Consider the following 20,463-nt stretch of genomic DNA (forward strand, 5'->3'; position numbering starts at 1 on the left):
CCTTTGATATTCTTAATGAGGCAAAAGGAGACTGGGGAAAGCTCATGTTGTAGGGGGTGGTTATTTTCTCTGTAAAAATTATCAGCCCACCCGGGGAGTGGTTAGGTGCTTAACGACAATTAGTCATAAAAATTTGAGGCTTACAAAGTGACTAAATCAGTGCGAACATTACACTAGTTGGATACAAGTCTTATCTACTTAGTAGATGAAGGCCTGAAAACATACACAGCACATAAAGAGCAATGTTGAGAAAGATGATGGAGAAAAGGGGCAATTCATATAATGTATTTGGAAAAAGCCCTAATGAAACAGTGAAATGACATACTAAGGGAAGGGGTAGACTCTTCATTCCTGGTAATGCATTTAAACACTAGAAACACCTCAGAGAATTAAAACCAGAGTCTCTGACAGTGGTGTCATCAGCCTGCAGGGTCTGCTGAGGTTTCTCTTCTTTAGCGAATTCTCTGATCTACCTCAATGGTCTGAATGGGCTTTTCTGAAACATCTTAGAGCTATTTAAAGAAAATTACTTCAAATATCTAAAAGTCATTAAGAACAAGAAAGAAAAAAGATGATTTCCAACATTCTATTCCCTTGATGTTCCGCCTTAAAACCTTCAACTAAAAAGAGAAAGCATATCCGTGCATTAAAATTCCAGGGAGCCCGTCACTTTGTTTTCAAATGACATTCTGTGCACAAAAGTAAACCAGGCAGAAAGGCTGCCTTTGTGTTTTGATTTTCCAAGGGGGAATTCCTTCAGCCATTTGAAGAGAAGCCCCATTGCATGTGCTAACACCTGATGTGCAGAAATCTTTGATATATCTCACGCTTCTCATATATGGGAAGTGACTGGCTCCACTGAGCTACCACGCCTGTCAGTTTTAGGCCCTTGTTAGAAAGACACCATTAGAATATGTATATTAAATGTTAATGTGAACCTGCCACTTCAAAATCCACCCTCCCTTCACATCTACAATTTCTCTTCCTCTCTCTTCTTCTCTCTCCTCTTTTTTTTTTAACATTCACAGCAACTGAAGCATAAAACAACATAAGAGCAAGATGAATTACATAAAAGAAGACAACTCATTATTTAGAGTACCTTAGGAATTGTCTGTTTTATTGAATTATTTTCTAACATTCTTGGCTTTTCCCTGATAAAGTCATTGGTAAATTGCTCTAATTAAAGAAGCTGCCTTGTCTTTTCCTAGACAGACCTTCCCTGTGAATCCAGGGAGAGATTATGGGCTCACTGGCAGTTATAGGAGAATAAAATATAATCACCCTCAATCAATATTGGCATAATATTTCCAATACCTGGAAATATATAGTATGTTTAACTGTGGAACTTGATCATTCCTCTTGCAATCAAATGAACTGAGATGAGGAAGAAGACTTTGAGCAGTTAAGGCTATCACACTCCTAGCTATATGTGTCATCCTCACGGTTTCAAGAACCATGTCCTATCAATTCATTACTTCATATACCCAAAGTCCAGCTAAATTCCATGTCATTAGAGACACAGCCTTGTTTATAACAAAATCCCAAGCAGATTACTCAGCAATGTTTAAAGAGTAGGCAGCCTGTTGCTCCATTTAAGTTAATAATAGCTCATGAGAATTAGGATAGATATATCTACATATCCCCCAAATAGACATATTCTGGTGAAAATATACAAGAGTACTGAAGGAGATGCCAGCACAATTAACTTACAGACTCTGCATGTTCCATCACAGCTAACACAAAGAAGACATATTCTTGACCACTTTGGAGTTGCTTGTTTGTAAATCCACCATAATGTTTGTCATCCCCCAGGGTGAACTCAGTGGGAAGGACATCAAAGTGAGCAGCAATATATGGCTTTAATTCAACTTCTCTCCCATAACGGATGCTTCTGCGTTTCCTAGATATCTCTTTAAGCAGCTTAAGGAAAAAAAGTGGGAAACAGAAAAAGAAATGTAAACAACAATAACCTAAGACTGTTTAATGGGAGAAATTAATTCAGGACTGAGAACAACTCAAATACAATTTGTCCACATTTCATGTACCATGTCAGCATCACTAACTTTCAGCTCTATCTTTCAAATGTTTGTCTTGCTGTTAAAGTAAGGTGTTAGATTGCTATTGCAAAACACGAGCTATACACACAGGAAAATGAGACCTCATATCACTGTCCACCCTAATGGAATCTTCTCAAAGGGCAACAGTGTCTCAGTGAAAAAAAAAAAAAAAAAAAAAAAAAAAAAAAAGCTTGATTCACAAAAGCCTGTGAATACCGGCTTTATTTGTTGTTATTTATTAAACAAATAGTAACCTCAGATAAAGCCATCAAATATGATCAATTTTTGGAGAAGTTAGTACCATTTTAGGTTGTTTTGAGTAATGAGATCATTTATATGATACAAATTCCCTCAAATCAGTAGGAATAGAATCCAATGACCAAGTTTTAACTAACATATTAAATAGACACTGTCACTCATTTAACAATTTTTGGCTTGACGGCTTCTTGAATATGTATTTGGGTTACAATTCCTCACATTTATCATGACATTAACTTTTCTGGGGCTGATAGCTCCCTGGGGAGGTTGAATTATCCCCCTAGGTGATATAGGCAGGGTAGATAAGCATTGTTTAGTGTTACCCTGAAGAAAACAAACACACACATGCACACAAAAATCTTTCATTATCTCTAAAAGAAAAAAAACAAAACAAAAGGAGAAATCATGTTTTGATATTCCTATTTTGCATTCACCCTTTTATTAGCAACTCATGTTAATGATATTTTATGACATTTTTGACAAGTGATGTTGAAGTTAGCTTTGTCTTCTTCCATTGAATATTGGTATTTCACAGGGCTTAATGGGGAAAAATGTTTACAGCAGTCTGCGATGCCTTTTTGGAATGAAACTTGTCTTCAGCTTAATAAATAAAATTAAGATACTAATGTAAACATCACGGCAAAATTATTTGCTACTCTTGTTTTCATAAATGGAAATGGTAAAGAAAAAAAACAAAGTAGTGATATCTGCTTAGCAAAAGGAGACCCTGGCACTTTCAAGGCCAGGCTTCTGTGATAATAATATTTGCAGACTCTACACATGGCAAACATCAAATCCTTATATTAGAAACCCGATGGTTCCCTACGTAAGATTTGTAAGTGTGCTCAGCTGGTCAACATGTAACTTAAACATGTGAACACTCTTGGTTATATAGATAATCGGTGCCAATGTTATTTTTGAATTTAAGTTATTATGCTCTAATTAATTTTCTTTAAATTTGAGTTTATTGATAGTTAAAATTATGTGAAATGTAAGCTCTTTTATAAAAACCACAATGGGGGCGCCTGGGTGGCGCAGTCGGTTAAGCGTCCGACTTCAGCCAGGTCACGATCTCGCGGTCCGTGAGTTCGAGCCCCGCGTCAGGCTCTGGGCTGATGGCTCAGAGTCTGGAGCCTGTTTCAGATTCTGTGTCTCCCTTTCTCTCTGCCCCTCCCCCATTCATGCTCTGTCTCTCTCTGTCCCAAAAATAAATAAACGTTGAAAAAAAATTAAAAAAAAAAATAAAATAAATAAAAACCACAATGGACTGGGCATCACCTGTGGGCAAATGTGGATTATCTGATGATAAATTCAGGTAGGCTGATCAATTATGCAACAATGAAGTAGTAATAAAACAAGGCCAAAACTTAGTACTATCTTTCAATCCTGTGTCAAGTTTAGGTTTACTTATAATAATGCTAATGACAATGATAGCTAATATTTATTAAGCACTTAGTGCCAAGCACTGTTCTCAGAAGCCTAAATATTTATCAGTTAATTTGCTCCTTATAATAAACCTTATAAAGTAGGTTACTATTTTATTCCCATTTTATAAATGAGGTAATTAAGGCATAACAGAAAGTGGCAATATATAATTTGATCAACTGGTGAAATAAAATGAAATTACATGTAAAAGATTTTTTCAACTATATTTTTGTTCACTTAATGGTTGCACAGTATCAAGAAAACACAAATGCAACATTTAAGCTAAATTGATAACCTAAATTGTTTTAACTCAGTCTATTCTTCAATGTATGCAACTTTTGTGAATCTGCTCTCATTAATGCAGATGAATATGTACTTAGATTTCCTTTACCTAGATTCTTTTAACATGTTATTTTTTAAAAATTCTAATGCCAAATATTTAATATTATACTGGAAGAGTCATTATGAAGGTTATTATTGCTATGCAATAAATGATGGACCATTACTTTAAGAAGGACAAATGTACCGGAAATGAGCAGAACAGCTTTTTGAAGTTGGTTAATCAGAAACATTTACCATCAGTTGTTTATGTGACTGTGTCCCCTCTTCCACTTCACTGATCAAACCCTACCTTGATTTTATTCATATTTCAGATATATGAAACTGTCATAATTCATCTGTATCACTGTCATCCCCATGAGTACCTTTTGTTAAGGTTTCTTTAGAAGACTTAGGGAAAGCACTTTAGAATAAAATATTTGGGTTTTTGGTGCTCCTTAGATCCAATGCAGCTATTCATTAAGGTCAAAACTGGAATATCAACTCTGCCCCTGTAGGTTGCTCTAATCTCTGCAGGACGCTTCCTGTGTTATTCTTTAAATTGGTCAAGTGTGCTCAGATGACACCAAAGTTGCCCAGTAGGTTGAAGTTATAACCACAAATGACCACATTATTTAGCAGCAAGCCTTTGAACTACAATGCAATGAAAAAATTATGATATATTATAAATCCTGCCCTGAATAAAATATAACTAATATTTTATGAGTCATTCTGTCCAAAATTCAGTTTGACTATCAACGTCTGCTCTGCCCAGTCTGACCTTGACAACAGAAGTTCCAGTACGTGAATTTATTATGTGGAGATTATCCCCACACAAAGGATAAATGAGCTCAGAAGATAATATTGAGAGTCACTCTGTTTAGGAAGCCTCTTTCCATTTTTTATGGTCCTAGATGTGAGGCATACATGCAGAAATCCCCTTAGGCCACCATTCGATTCAATGATACAGTTTCAATGATTTGAATTATAGGCCTTTCTAAAAAATCACTTGGTCAAATACATTTAAGAGAGGAACACTGCATCGTCAAAGCTGGCAGTACCAAGCTATAGATAAAATTACAACAATGCTTTTATTATCCATGATAGGGGGAAAAATGTCTGTAGGGATCAGAAACTGGATGAGTAAGCATAAAGTGAGGCCATAGCCTACTTTCATTTGTTCCCCTACACAATAGTTACAAAATGTATTGGAGGTAATTCCAGAAGATATATCAAGGGATTCAGTTTTTTATCAGAAATAATTTTCATTTTCCAGTCAATGCATATCTTATTTCTTCCACCATTAATTCTACAATGTGGTCTCAATTATATCAGTAAGAAAAGTGGGAAACAACCCATCCTGACCCCAAAATTTTGAATTAATAAATGTTCTTTATCAAACTATTATACAGATTAATGCACCACAACTTGTGGGATGATTAAAATGACCCTTTGTTATGGGTATCAGCAGCACAGACCCATAGAATTTAATTGCAGGAAAGTTCAATGTCATATAGCTCTATACTTTAATCCATTAGCATTGCTGTGCATTTTGGACGTTAAAACCTGGCTATAAAAAGAGAATCAGCTTCCTATTACTAGCAAATGGTTCTGCTTCTAAGGAAAGCTTATTACTTAAAAGTATTTGACATCATTTTTGGATTGGATCTTAATTCCTTTTTTTTTTAAACAGGAAGAAACATTCATAGATTGTACAAGTTACGTCTGCATTTTAAATCCAATTCCAATTGAATTCAGTAATTTATTAAAAAGCTGATTAAAATAATAAGCAATAATAATAATATAGTAATAACAATCTCAAGATTAACTGATAGTTGCAAGTAGGTGCATGCCTTGTTCAAATGTTTAGAAAAGACCAACTGACATTTTGCATATGCAGATGGAGCAAGACTATTCCTCTAATATAGAAAAACAAATTTGTTCCTTCCTTACCAGCAACAAAAAAATATATAACGTAAATTACTTGACATTATTGAAATGGTATCTCATTTTACACCCCTCCAATGTTTATCTAATCATTAAGCAGTGACATAAAAGCATAGTCCTAACCTTGAACTCATCTCCCGTTCTGAACTTGATCAAATTTAATTCAGATAAATGAAGTCGGTGATGATGAACCATATGTCTAGAGAGGACATATGTCTGCCAAAAGAAGTTAACGGCCTTTATCTGTCAGATCACAGTCTCCTCAGTGCTGACATGTATGAAATAAACACCACTTCCCTGTAATGCAGCTAAGAAATTTCTGCTTTCTCTTGCTCTGTTTGCACTAATTCAAGGTAGAGAAAATACCTGGAAATAACAAGTTTGGCTATAAGATGGGTCTATTGTAAATAAACCCAACAAATTAAAATCTTATATGTTCCCAAGTGGGGCCCTTTTAATTTGCCTTCTGAAGTGATTCAAACCAGCCTCATGTTAAAATAGCAGTCTTTCCTGCATTTGACTGAATTGCAGCCGTTAACGTGCTTGGCCCTCTACGAATATGGCCTAACACTTCTGATCACAGTTTTCCCATCTAAATAAAATAAGGTAATATTAGGTATGTAATAATTTCCAAAAAAACCCAAAAACAAATGTTCTTTTTGCAAAAAGAGTACTAATTAAAATGTACCTACTGTTGTAACATTTCAAAAATTAAAATCATACTATTTAGTGTTTGCTCTGTATTTTTGTTCTATATTTCTTGCTTGGCTCAAAATTTTATGATGTGTTTTGTTTGTCCCTGCAGTTAAATGCATTTTTGATTCTGAAATTCTACAAAATATAGAATAAGGCAAACATGTGCTAACCAGCACAATTCTGTGAGAAACTGGTGAAGAACGCGTAGTAGGTCGAATGTTGAACTCTGGTGCAAATTGCGACTTAGCATTTGTAATAGCTTCAGCTACTACTATACTAATGAAGCAGACCTTGGAATTGATAACGATGATGATTAAGTCTTTGCTGACAATTCACTTCACCTTTTACACCTCGCATCATGTTTTACAAGGGGCAAGGGGCAAAATATTAAAGCCAACAAAGATTAGACAGGTTGTAAGCTTTATTTCAGCTAAATGTCTTTTAATTAAAGCAAAATGTTCTTTCCTGGGATCGCTGGAGGTTATCAGACCCATAGCACTGAACCTTCCAGCCAACCAGCTGACCAGCCAGCCATACAAAAGTCAGCACCTGGATTAGACTTGCTTCCATATAGAGGAAGAGGATGTTTAATAAATTAAATAACTAATGAAGGACACAGCCAACAAACACATAGTTACCTCATCTAATTCCATTTCATCTGGACTCTCCCATGGCTTGATAAATTTCCCACGAGATTTCTTCAAAGGCACAATTATTATGTAGTAACCTCTGCACAAGAATGGGCAGACAAAAATAAGGTTAGTTCAAAGGGAAAAGAAAATGGATATGTCCTTAAATCTTCCATAGACTAGTGACTGAGAATGAAGGGAAATTATGGATATGGAGTGACTTGTCCATCAATGAGAAATAACCACCTGTTTGTTCAATTTTAAAAACAACATGGGTAGACATTTATGCATGACTTCAATGCTCTTGTATGGTACTATCACCATGGTTGACTACTCTTTATTAGGTATCATAAACAGAGCAGAAACAGTTTGTTAGGACCCTGGTGCTGGACACATGAGAGGCTGGTATACTGAAATCCAGCATCACAAGCTGCTGAACCAAGTATTTTCTATGAATCTACAATTTATAAGAGGAATTGTTTTTAAAGAAAATGTATAATAAAAATTACTTTTAGTTCATACAAATGCCTAGATGATGATGACAATGATTTTGTTTATATAACCCTCAAATACTTTTTATTTGGCTGAGGAAAGCCAAAAAAGCATAAAATGCTTAAAAGCATAAAAATGACCCATAATTTCACAACAGTTATATAAGGATGTAATTGTTTTCTACCCATCAAATTGCAAACCTTAAGGTAAATACTGAAGAAATTTGGAGGCATCACTACTCGATGGCCCTCACAACAGATCTCAAAAAAAACATGTACAAGGAAGACAAAAGTAACTGACTACTCACATTAAGAATAGTCAACCAAAATTTAAGTAATATGTAATGGTACCTGTTCACAAATAGATATGGGCTATTTGAAAAGTTGTTTTTTAATTTCCACAAAATGTGTACCTTGCTCTGGTATTCATGGTTAAGTGACTCTGATTATACTGATCTCTGGCAGTAACCATACAAGAACATAGGTATGTAATAATAGCTAACACATCAATTATTTCCTACTACTCAAGTATTTCATCAAATGTATAATCTAGTTTTGACCTCTCAAAAATTGTATAAGGACAGGTAACAAACAAAAAGATAAATCCAGAGAGATTAAATTATGACCCAAGTGAAAACATTAAGGGGATACAAACCTATATATATCTTAACCTTGGCAATAGTCTGGCTCTTTCTTTCATTTACTTTGTGTTATAAAGTACTTTTTAAGGACTCCATTATTTTGTGGAGATTCATTGTGAAAATTAACATGCACACACACTTTTATTTTTTTATTTTAAAAAAGGTATTTATTTTTAGAGAGAAAGAGAGCACACAAACAAGGGAGAGGCTGAGAGAGAGGGAGAAAGAGAATCCTAAGCAGGCTCCACACTGTCAGTGCAGAGCCTGACATGGGGCTCAATCCCACAAACTGTGAGATTATGACCTGAGCCGAAACCGAGAGTTTGATGCTTAACCGACTGAGCCACCCAGGTGCAGCTACACACACACACACTTTTAGAAGAGAAGGCTGCCACACACAGAGAAAGGGACTGCAGGATAGGCACTACCAGCCTTGCATTACATTATATCACAGAGACCAACAGTATGCTCAGGAAGGCCTCTTTCTACTTGTATCAAAACAAAACCTGCAATAAACTCCGTAAAACCCTGTGATAACTCTGTTTCCGTAAACACAGGCTAGGGCTGCACTGTCCAACAGGGTAGCCGCTAGCCCTCTGTGGCTATCGAGTACCTGAAACGTGGCTAATCTGAGCTGAAATGTGTTCAAAGTGTAAAAGACATGGGATTTTGAAGACTTAGTGTGAAAAATAAATGTAAAATATCACAGCAATAAAATTTTAATAGTGACCGTATGTTAAATTATAATATTCTTGACATGTTACGTAAATAAAATATGTTATTAAAATTATTTTTACCCATTTCTTTGTACTTTTTGCTATAGTTGCTAGAAGATTTAAAATTTCAGGTGTGGCTTTCATAATACTGAACGGTGCTATTTTAGAGTGTTTTGGTAAAGAATGTGGCATCTGGAATATCTGGCCCAGAATTTAAGCTCTGTCACTAATTTGCTGTGTGATCTTGAGCTGATCATTTAACATCCCTGAATCTCAATTGTATACTCTGAAAAAGGAGAGCCCAGTATGTGGTATGGCACCAAGCTGATGCAAGCTGCTATTGTTAGTATGGACCATCATGGTGGGAGAGATGCATCTGAACGATGTTATTCAGTGGAACTCAGTGACATTCCCTGAGACGCAAGTTAAAGAACTTGTCATTTTTTTTCTCTCCCTAATCAAGAATTCAGGTCACATCAGACATCTATGGTGCTCTCAGCAACTCATCAGCAGTCTCCCAGAATCACATCACCTAGACAATCATTTTCTTTCCTACCAATAATCGTGATGATCCAGGAGGGGGAGAAGGAAGAGCTGGAGTGTAAGAGAAGCCAGTATCTTATACTTTATGATCCAGAGTAAGCTTCCTCCCCTTCCCATCCTCCCACCACCTGAAGGATTTACCAAACAAGTTCATCATGTTAAATGAGCCTGGAGAAGAATGACAGGGGCTGCAAGTGAGCGTACAAAATCACATTGCAGATGTACTTGATAAACACACTCATCAGAGAACATCTTGCTTTTCAATACCAATTGCACTAAGTCAGGACAGTTTCTCTTCACCTAAAGTAATGATACTACACCTTATCAAAGAGTTCCCATTGTCGCCATTCAGAATCCTAAAAATCAAGGTTAAGATGATGAATTCTATTAATTGTTATCCTGGTTTCATACTTGAATTGCTATTCTTGTACACAAAAATAGAATCCGCTCTTTTCTTCTGCCAGCGTTATCCCAACTATGTGTTTAACTTGGGGCTGGGATAAGAAGTGAACAGCCTCCCCTATAGCAAGTAATTAACAGTGTGGCTGGATATGCATGGACTTTTCTGTCTTCTGATGTCCAAAGCGTTCACCTAGAGCAGTAAAGGTGGAATAAATTGAAATAAATGTGGCCTAGGGAGTTTGGAACTTCATATTATAAGAAAGTCTTGCCTGGGACTAAATCCACACATTTCAGCTGTGTTCTCTGCAACCATGGCTTTGTGAACACCCATATGTCTTTGCCTTGCCTGAAACCTGGTTTTCCCCTGACAATCCTGCTTCCCTCGCAGGCTTCTCATGTGGTGGCCGTTTATTCATGCTCCTCTTCCACCCATGAACCTCAGATGTAGGGCCTAGGGTTTCCCTCCTGGCTCACTGGTGCTTATTACAGGCATTTTCCCCTCCACTCTTTAGCTAAAAAAAAAAAGCAAGTAAAAAGACAAGCGCCTCTTTTTTTTTTTTTTTTTGAAGCTCATATATTTCAGCTACATTATGCTCTTCTCTCACTGATTTTTGCCATTTACAAAACTCTTCGGAATCCCCTTTCTTTCCCCTGTATTTCTTTTTTCTCTGTCCCCCTGACAGCCAGGCTCAATAGTCTTTCTTCTCTCCCATGTTCTGCCATCATTCTGGGTGATTTCAAGCTCCAAAGGGCTGACCCATGCACCACCCAGGGTTCTCAGACTTTTGACTCTTTTTCTCCAGAATCCACATCTTCCACTCTATATTAGCTAAAACCTGCAATTGCTCTTGTCTGTGCCTGAACCCAAGGAGCAGCATACAGCTTGAGAAATAATTCACAGGGAAGAATGATTCCATAAATTCATATTCAGCAAACTCAGGCCTTCAGTGCTGCCTGGCCATTCCACCCAAACCCCTCTAATAGCCTCGTCCTTTTATTTTGTACAAGGTTTTTAAACTTTCTCCCTTGGCCTCAAACCTTTGACATTCTTACCTCCCCACTAGAAGATGGTCTTATATCTAAATAAAGAGAAAATATAAACATTCAGACTAAAATTCTCTCATCTTCCATGTACCGAACTACAAGGCTACCCGCATCTGACCGTAAACCATAATCTGTCCTTTGGACACAGTAGATGGCATAGCTCCATTAAGACCAATCACTTTCTTGATTTGGTTCCCATTTTCCAGTGTCTTAGAAAGTTGACTATATGTTGTACCCCTTCTCTCTCTCGTGTATCAACTTCTCCCTGCCTTTTGGATTCCATTAGCTTCCAACCCTGTATAAATAGCTGCCATTGAAAAAACAAACCAACCACATTCTACTCTCGTCAACTCTCTCGCTGTCCTACCCTCACTGCCCAAACTCTGAGGAGACCTGTGTTCTCCATTACCTTGTCTTCCATTCAGTCTTCAGCCAACTGTATTCTAGCTCCTGCCTCATTAGCCTATCTCATTGTCCATATTGTCCATGTCAGGGTCCTCAGTGACCTTGGTAGAACTGCATCAAAAGGAGAGTTCTTAACTTTTGTCCTAGGCGGTCTCTTAGCAGAATCTGTAAATGTTAACAAGACCCTCCATGAAACCTCAGCCATTTCTCTGTATCCAGCTCTCCTGGTTTTCTGCTTACATCTCTCACCACATTAACCTTATTTCCTCAACAGGATTTATTATCCACTACCCAGCTTATTAAATAATGGAATCCTTCAAGATCTAGTCAAGGATTTCTCTTTACTCCCCTTCTTCTACATGTCTCATTCTAGCTCAGTGCATCAGTTATGACCTAGATGCAAATTATCTGCAGATTCTTCTCTTCATCTCAGAATGCTCCTCTGACTCCACAGGTTTATCCAGTTCCAACTCCATGTCTCCATTTCTATGTCACAAAACTACCTCAAATTTACTGGGGTTAAAACAAAACAAAGAATATATCTCCAAAATAAACCTTCTACCATTGCACCACACACCATTTGCTATAACCCTAGGTGTTATCATTGACAATTTGCTTTAACGCTTTCCCTCTCTCATATTCAATATGCCACCAAGTCCTATTACTTCCATACTCTATCTATAGTACATTCAATTATTCCTATCTCTGCAGCCACCATTCCAGCCTCCTATCATTGTCTCATGCTTGGATTACTATCTTGGTCTCCTGACTTTCTTTCGTCTTTGAATTTAACCCCCTTTAGTCCAGACTCTGAAATTTATACTTTGCAATAGACAACTGATTGTACCACTACTATTTTTAAAACATTCCAATGGATTCTCATTGGAAAGGATAGGATATTCTCATAGGATAAAGGCCACACAGTATTACAAGACTCAGCTGAATCTTGACTAAATACATCTCTCCACACCCTCTGAGTTAAACCCTGATTCAGTTTCTTGAACTTACTCTGGTCTATTCTGTTGTGAAACCCTTGATCATTCTTGATCACTGATCTAGGAAAACAGAATTGCCTAGAACCTTCTGTCACTTACACAAGTCCAAAGTTAACTCCTCTCTTTCTTCAAATAGCAACTTACTTTTTATTTTCTAATAAAAACCTTTTCTGACCTCTCTGATTAGATGATTAGATCAATTACCCTATTGTATTTCTTATACTATTTAAGACATGTATATTAGAAATGTATTGGGGCGCCTGGGTGGCTCTGTTGGTTGGGCATCCAACTTCGGCTCAGGTCATGATCTCACGGTTCGTGGGTTCGAGCCCCGCGTCGGGCTCTGTGTTGACAGCTCAGAGCCTGGAGCCTGCTTCGGATTCTGTGCCTCCCTCTCTCTCTGCCCCCCCCCCCCCCCGTTCATGCTCTGTCTCTCTCTGTCTCAAAATAAATAAAAGTTAAATTTTTTTTAAAAAAAGAAATGTATTGCTAAAGCAAATGTACATGTAACCTCCCTGAAATGTTTTTCATCTTTGCCATTTTATCACTAATTTCTTTTGCCACTGAAAAGTGTAAGTGGGTGGGATAGGTGGCTCTTGGGAACTTATATGTCTCTAAATCAGTCAGTCAAACACATTCAGAGCCCTTCTCTTCCATTAGAACTTCCAACGCTCAGGGCACCTGAGTGCTCAGTTGGTTAAGCCTCTGACTCTGGATCTCAGCTCAGGCCGTGATGGTTTGTAAGATCAAGCCCCATGCCAGGCTCCATGCAGACAGCATAGAGACAGCTTGGGATTCTCTCTTTCCCTCTCTCTCTGTCCCATTCCACTCACATGCTCTCTTTATCTCTCTCTCAAAATAAATAAACTTTAAAAACAAAACAACAAAAAAAGAACTTCCAACTCTCAATCTCAATACATCATTTTTTCCTTTCTCCAAACCAGCAATGACATAGCCAAATGCTGTTTATAGAAAATAGTTCTTACTGCAAAAGTTTTTTTTTTCTTCACCAATGTAGTAGTGATCCTTGTTCTAATCTCATGGGATAATAAGGGGGAAAAAGATGATTCAGATAGGAGAAGTGAAATGGAGAGCTAAGATGTACCCTGCAAATTCAAATCAAGCAAATCATATGATCTGAAAGAACCTGCTTGAAATGGAAAAAAAAAAAATTTGGATATAGATCAGCTTATTATATATGGATAAAATTAAAGTTTATACTATGTTTTGCCAATTTAAGTCAAGCTTGGAGGTGTAAGCTCAAAACACATTTTTTTGGACATAGACTTTAACTATTAAACTAGTAGAAAAATAAATAACTTCAGAATCAATATATCTGCAAATGCCCTGATTACTTATAAAGTAAGCTGTGTTTTCCCAGTATATTAGATTTAATTAGATAAGTTAAATCTAACCTTCAGAATTTTAATTATATTAAGTAAAGTTTTACTAATTTTATTTAATATGTTATCACCAAGGGGCCCAGCTCCATATAATTATTTGGGAACGCAAGCTCTGTTCTTTGTGGCAGTCCCACTTCAAATTCAGCCAGGCTTTTTTTATTAGCAGAATATATTAGCATTCTCAAACTCATTATTTAACTAGGAGGTCAAAATCTGTCTCAGAATTTAATGACGAATGTCATTCCTTAAATAATTATGTGTATATATATATATATATACACATACACACATATGTATGTGTATACGTATATGTATAATTTACCATGGTTATTTGGGCATATATTGTTTAAATCAAATTAATTTACCATAGAAAAACCAAAGCAGGTTCAATGATCTTTCCAGACTCTATGTTTAAATTAAGGTTTTCAATCATTTCAGCTAGTTGTCAGACAAGTTAAAGTTCCTTAATTACCTCAAGTCTCATTTTCCTTTTTTGTAAAATGGTGGAAGATAATGCTGACCTCTGGGAAGCCTCTCCCTTTACCTTTCATCTAAATTGTCATGGCAAACTACTGATTTTATTGTTCCATAACACACATTTCCATTATCTATGACCAGGCACATGTGTCTGGTTCTAAGCTTTGTGTCTGGTTCTAAGCTTTGTGTCTGGTTTGTCCTTGAGTTCTTAATTATTTATCAATTGCCCTAGAGGGAAAAAAATGTCCTGGTCTGACCAATAAATTCTATGTGCATGGTTCAACGTGTGGGCTTGGAGCTAGGCTGCCTGGGTTCAAATCTTTCCTCGCTGTTTATGCTCTTATGTGGCCAGGGCAAGTTAGTAAACCTCATAACTTCCTCAGCTATAAAAAGAGAAGCAGCCTTCTTGTGAAGATTCCACCAGTTAATGTGTGTAGTGCCCTTGCACAGCAACTATCAAGCCCCCTGTCACTTTTATAACTGTTCTTAGTATCAACTTTATGATTGTGGCCAGGGGACTTAGTATCCCTAAGCTTCACTTTACTCACCTGTAAATGAGGATAATACCTACCTCACAGCGTTTTGTGACTTAAAGAAAACATTCAAATGTCTTTGGTAAACTGTAAAGCACTATACACATTTAAGTCTTTACCACTGCAGTTGACAACTGTGTAATAAATTATTTTTCATTAAATATTAAGCAGACTATGATATAAATACATTAAACTAGTAATGGTGTACATGTTTTATGAAGCACCTTTATAAGCCATGCTTCCAAAAATATCTTCTTTAGAAGAAGAAAAAGTAGGCCAACCTGAAAGCCAAATTAGTAAGACCAAAGACATTTAACGTTTCATAAAATGCTCTTATTTGTTTCTGTTTTTCATAAATATAAAATGATTACTATGAAACTAACTTACATTCAGTAACTTCTGGCAGCTTATGTCTTAGTGAAATTTGTATGGTACATTTTCCCTTACCATCCAGAGTACAATTCTTCTCTATAAAGTCAGTGAAGTTCCTTTTGTCACTACAACTTGCTTCAGGAGAATGATGGAGTTGTTAGATTTTTGACTGGCATTCTGCCCCCTAAGCATCTATCCAAGTAGAAGGTTGAAACACCCCAGACTCTTGATATCAGAACCTGCAGGACCTACGGGTCTATTTCATAAGAAATTTAGCCTTTCCCTGAGGGAGCTCCCCACTTCTCCAGGCAAAAACCAAGTAAGAAAGAATGCAGGGGCAATGAGCCACAACTGTGTTATATTTACAAGAGACAGATTTGTTTCTGGGTGGTGAGAAGTTGGGGGTAGGGATCAAGACTTCCAAGTGAGGTTGGCCAGAAATGAGAAAATCATGGTTTCTGTTGATAAAACAGTCTTCCAATCACCAAAACTGCATTTCACCAGAAAACAAATTGGAAGTATTTTTCTAAATAACTTTCACCTAAATGAAAGTTTAGAACCCCAGCCCACAGCTCTGGTATCAATCCTGTTTCCTCTTCTCATATCTCCCATGGCATACTGAACAAAAAGCCACATTCCTTTCTCATTGCATAACTTGCCAACTGCTGCAAGCAGCACAGCATGGCACACAGCTGCCTGTGATAATGGGCTGTGCCACATGAACACTGGACGGGTAACTGTGTTATCCTTTGAAAAAATCCAATGTGTGTAGGTTGTTTAGCGTTGTTTTTTGCTTGTTTGTTTTTCTAACAGGAGATTTACATTTGATTTCTTGTTGTTCTGACACTTTCCCCACGCTTTCCTAGTTTGTCTTTTGCTCTTTTTCCCAGAAAAACTAGAATATATTTCTGGGAATCTTTAATTCATTTCTAGAACACATCCCCACCCCCAAATCATTTTCTTTCTTTTTATGTATCATTGTCTCTTCTCTTTGTTACCAAAGTTTTATCTGTTTTCCCCAGCTCCCATTTCAAATATAGGAGGAGGAAGTATATAAATTAAACAGAGAGAAAAATTGAAGCTAAAGAAAAGCAGTGAAAGATAGACTATATTCTGCAATATTCTCAACTCATTCAGAAATTGGAAAATGAACCAGAGATCTACCATCAAAGGACAAAAATACCATTTCTCAATAACGTCTAACACAATCTTCCAAGCCAATTTGGTAAACAGCCACTAGAGGTTTTTTTTTTTTTTTTTTAAGTCTTGCAAACTAATAACAAATACTACAAATTATACTATACTATTTTCATCTTTCAATTGCTCTTTCCCTGAATAGACAGTTCATGTTTTTGAATGGATCAAATTTATACTCTGTATCTTCCCCCTGTTCTTTCATTGTTTGCAACTATTTTACCTTTTCTAAATCTTTCCCATCCTCCAGGACTCAGATTAAATACCAGGTCCTTCTAGATGTCTCTCCTGATACCCAAGTTGGGCTGGAACTCTGGCAATACTGACTCTATTATATTCACATTATTTTTTAAAAATCTGTTCTGCCATATTATCTCAGTCATGTTTCTGTTTTCCAGACCTGGCACTGGCAATACACTATGTATAGAATACATGTTTGTTGGATGCACATGGAATGTTCTAGTGGATGGGTAAGAGGTGGACAAATGACAAGTGCTTGTCTTTCTCTTGCTTCTGCAGTGTCACATATGCTGTCTTCTGCCTGAAACAGTGTCTCCTCAACCCCACTCCCATGGACCGAATAGGCTCTTGTCATTCTTTAAGCCTCAGTTTCAATGTCACTTTCTCTGGGAACCTTCCCTGAGCTACTAACCTGGGGTTGGGAGCTCCTCCTTTGGCCTCCCTGATCCATCTCATCTTGGTATCCTAAAACTCCACTTTAACTGACTCTACTTGCCCAAATTCCCCAATTAACTATGTTTTGTCAGAGCAGTGAGAAAGTTCGCATTATCTCTCCTAAATCCCTGAAACATTGCCTGGCACTAGGGTGGGAGATTTTTAAAAAATCCATAGATTAAACAAAAATGGATAAACATAATCTCACTTTCATATTCAATTTTGTTGAGATAAAAATTCCACTTATATTCCATTCTCATTTCCAGTTTTCTGAATGATAGAAAAAGAAGGGTGGATGAAAAACAGGAGATCTTATTTCTCAGTGAATTTATTTTAGTCATAATCATTTAGAACATCCACCATCTGGTTGAATCCTTCAATTATTTCACCAAATAAATAAGAACAAAAAGTTTCCTTTGGAAGAATTGGTTTTAGCTAAGTCTAAAGTAGCCAATTATTAGATTTTCCTAAATTTCAACCATGGCTGTACATTAAAAACTTCTTGTTTATAATTGTACTTTTTTTTTTTTAATATATGAAATTTATTGTCAAATTGGTTTCCATACAACACCCAGTGCTCATCCCAAAAGGTGCCCTCCTCAATACCCATCACCCACCCTCCCCTCCCTCCCACCCCCCATCAACCCTCAGTTTGTTCTCAGTTTTTAACAGTCTCTTATGTTTTGGCTCTCTCCCATTCTAACCTCTTTTTTTAATTTTTTTTTCCTTCCCTTCCCCCCATGGGTTTCTGTTAAGTTTCTCAGGATCCACATAAGAGTGAAACCATATGGTATCTGTCTTTCTCTGTATGGCTTATTTCACTTAGCATCACACTCTCCAGTTCCATCCATGTTGCTACAAAAGGCCACATTTCATTCTTTCCCATTGCCACGTAGTATTCCATTGTGCATATAAACCACAATTTCTTTTTTTTTTTTTTTTTTAATTTTTTTTTTCAACTTTTATTTATTTTTGGGACAGAGAGAGACAGAGCATGAATGGGGGAGGGGCAGAGAGAGAGGGAGACACAGAATCAGAAACAGGCTCCAGGCTCTGAGCCATCAGCCCATAGCCCGACGCGGGGCTTGAACTCACGGACCGCGAGATCGTGACCTGGCTGAAGTCGGACGCTTAACCGACTGCGCCACCCAGGCGCCCCTAAACCACAATTTCTTTATCCATTCATCAGTTGATGGACATTTAGGCTCTTTCCATAATTTGGCTATTGTTGAGAGTGCTGCTATAAACATTGGGGTACAAGTGCCCCTATGCATCAGCACTCCTGTATCCCTTGGATAAATTCATAGCAGTGCTATTGCTGGGTCATAGGGTAGGTCTATTTTTAATTTTCTGAGGAACCTCCACACTGCTTTCCAGAGCGGCTGCACCAATTTGCATTCCCACCAACAGTGCAAGAGGGTTCCCGTTTCTCCACATCCTCTCCAGCATCTATAGTCTCCTGATTTGTTCATTTTGGCCACTCTGACTGGCGTGAGGTGATATCTGAGTGTGGTTTTGATTTGTATTTCCCTGCTAAGGAGCGACGTTGAGCATCTTTTCATGTGCCTGTTGGCCATCCGGATGTCTTCTTTAGAGAAGTGTCTTTTCATGTTTTCTGCCCATTTCTTCACTGGGTTATTTGTTTTTCGGGTGTGGAGTTTGGTGAGCTCTTCATAGATTTTGGATACTAGCCCTTTGTCCGATATGTCATTTGCAAGTATCTTTTCCCATTCCGTTGGTTGCCTTTTAGTTTTGTTGGTTGTTTCCTTTGCTGTGCAGAAGCTTTTTATCTTCATAAGGTCCCAGTAATTCACTTTTGCTTTTAATTCCCTTGCCTTTGGGGATGTGTCAAGTAAGAGATTGCTACGGCTGAGGTCAGAGAGGTCTTTTCCTGCTTTCTCCTCTAAGGTTTTGATGGTTTCCTGTCTCACATTCAGGTCCTTTATCCATTTTGAGTTTATTTTTGTGAATGGTGTGAGAAAGTGGTCTAGTTTCAACCTTCTGCATGTTGCTGTCCAGTTCTCCCAGCACCATTTGTTAAAGAGACTGTCTTTTTTCCATTGGATGTTCTTTCCTGCTTTGTCAAAGATGAGTTGGCCATACGTTTGTGGGTCTAGTTCTGGGGTTTCTATTCTATTCCATTGGTCTATGTGTCTGTTTTTGTGCCAATACCATGCTGTCTTGATGATGACAGCTTTGTAGTAGAGGCTAAAGTCTGGGATTGTGATGCCTCCTGCTTTGGTCTTCTTCTTCAAAATTACTTTGGCTATTCGGGGCCTTTGGTGGTTCCATATGAATTTTAGGATTGCTTGTTCTAGTTTCGAGAAGAATGCTGGTGCAATTTTGATTGGGATTGCATTGAATGTGTAGGTAGCTTTGGGTAGTATTGACATTTTGACAATATTTATTCTTCCAATCCATGAGCAGGGAATGTCTTTTTATTTCTTTATATCTTCTTCAATTTCCTTCATAAGCTTTCTATAGTTTTCAGCATACAGATCTTTTACATCTTTGGTTAGATTTATTCCTAGGTATTTTATGCTTCTTGGTGCAATTATGAATGGGATCAGTTTCTTTATTTGTCTTTCTGTTGCTTCATTGTTAGTGTATAAGAATGCAACTGATTTCTGGACATTGATTTTGTATCCTGCAACTTTGCTGAATTCATCTATCAGTTCTAGCAGACTTTTGGTGGAGTCTATCGGATTTTCCATGTATAATATCATGTCATCTGCAAAAAGCGAAAGCTTGACTTCATCTTTGCCAATTTTGATGCTTTGATTTCCTTTTGTTGTCTGATTGCTGATGCTAGAACTTCCAACACTGTGTTACACAACAGCGGTGAGAGTGGACATCCCTGTCGTGTTCCTGATCTCAGGGAAAAAGCTCTCAGTTTTTCCCCGTTGAGGATGATGTTAGCTGTGGGCTTTTCATAAATGGCTTTTATGATCTTTAAGTATGTTCCTTCTATCCCGACTTTCTCAAGGGTTTTTATTAAGAAAGGGTGCTGGATTTTGTCAAAGGCCTTTTCTGCATCGATTGACAGGATCATATGGTTCTTCTCTTTTTTTTTTGTTAATGTGATGTATCACGTTGATTGATTTGCGAATGTTGAACCAGCCCTGCATCCCAGGAATGAATCCCACTTGATCATGGTGAATAATTCTTTTTATATGCCGTTGAATTCGATTTGCTAGTATCTTATTGAGAATTTTTGCATCCATATTCATCAGGGATATTGG

General features: G+C 37.3%; 1 protein-coding gene across 37 annotated transcripts in view; it reads right to left on the reverse strand.

The window, feature by feature from the left end:
* The window catches only part of PTPRD (protein tyrosine phosphatase receptor type D), a 528,787-nt gene that overhangs the window by 137,136 nt on the left and 371,188 nt on the right, over positions 1-20,463 (reverse strand). For all 37 annotated transcript variants that reach the window (XM_032595610.1, XM_032595608.1, XM_032595594.1 and 34 more), the window contains 2 exons: positions 7,340-7,430; positions 1,711-1,920 (listed from right to left, as the gene is read on the reverse strand). In XM_032595610.1, coding sequence (XP_032451501.1) covers positions 1,711-1,920; positions 7,340-7,430 — 301 coding nt within the window. The remainder of the gene's footprint in view (positions 1-1,710; positions 1,921-7,339; positions 7,431-20,463) is intronic.

Source organism: Lynx canadensis, chromosome D4 (assembly GCF_007474595.2).
Source record: "Lynx canadensis isolate LIC74 chromosome D4, mLynCan4.pri.v2, whole genome shotgun sequence".
Lineage (NCBI taxonomy): Eukaryota > Metazoa > Chordata > Mammalia > Carnivora > Felidae > Lynx > Lynx canadensis.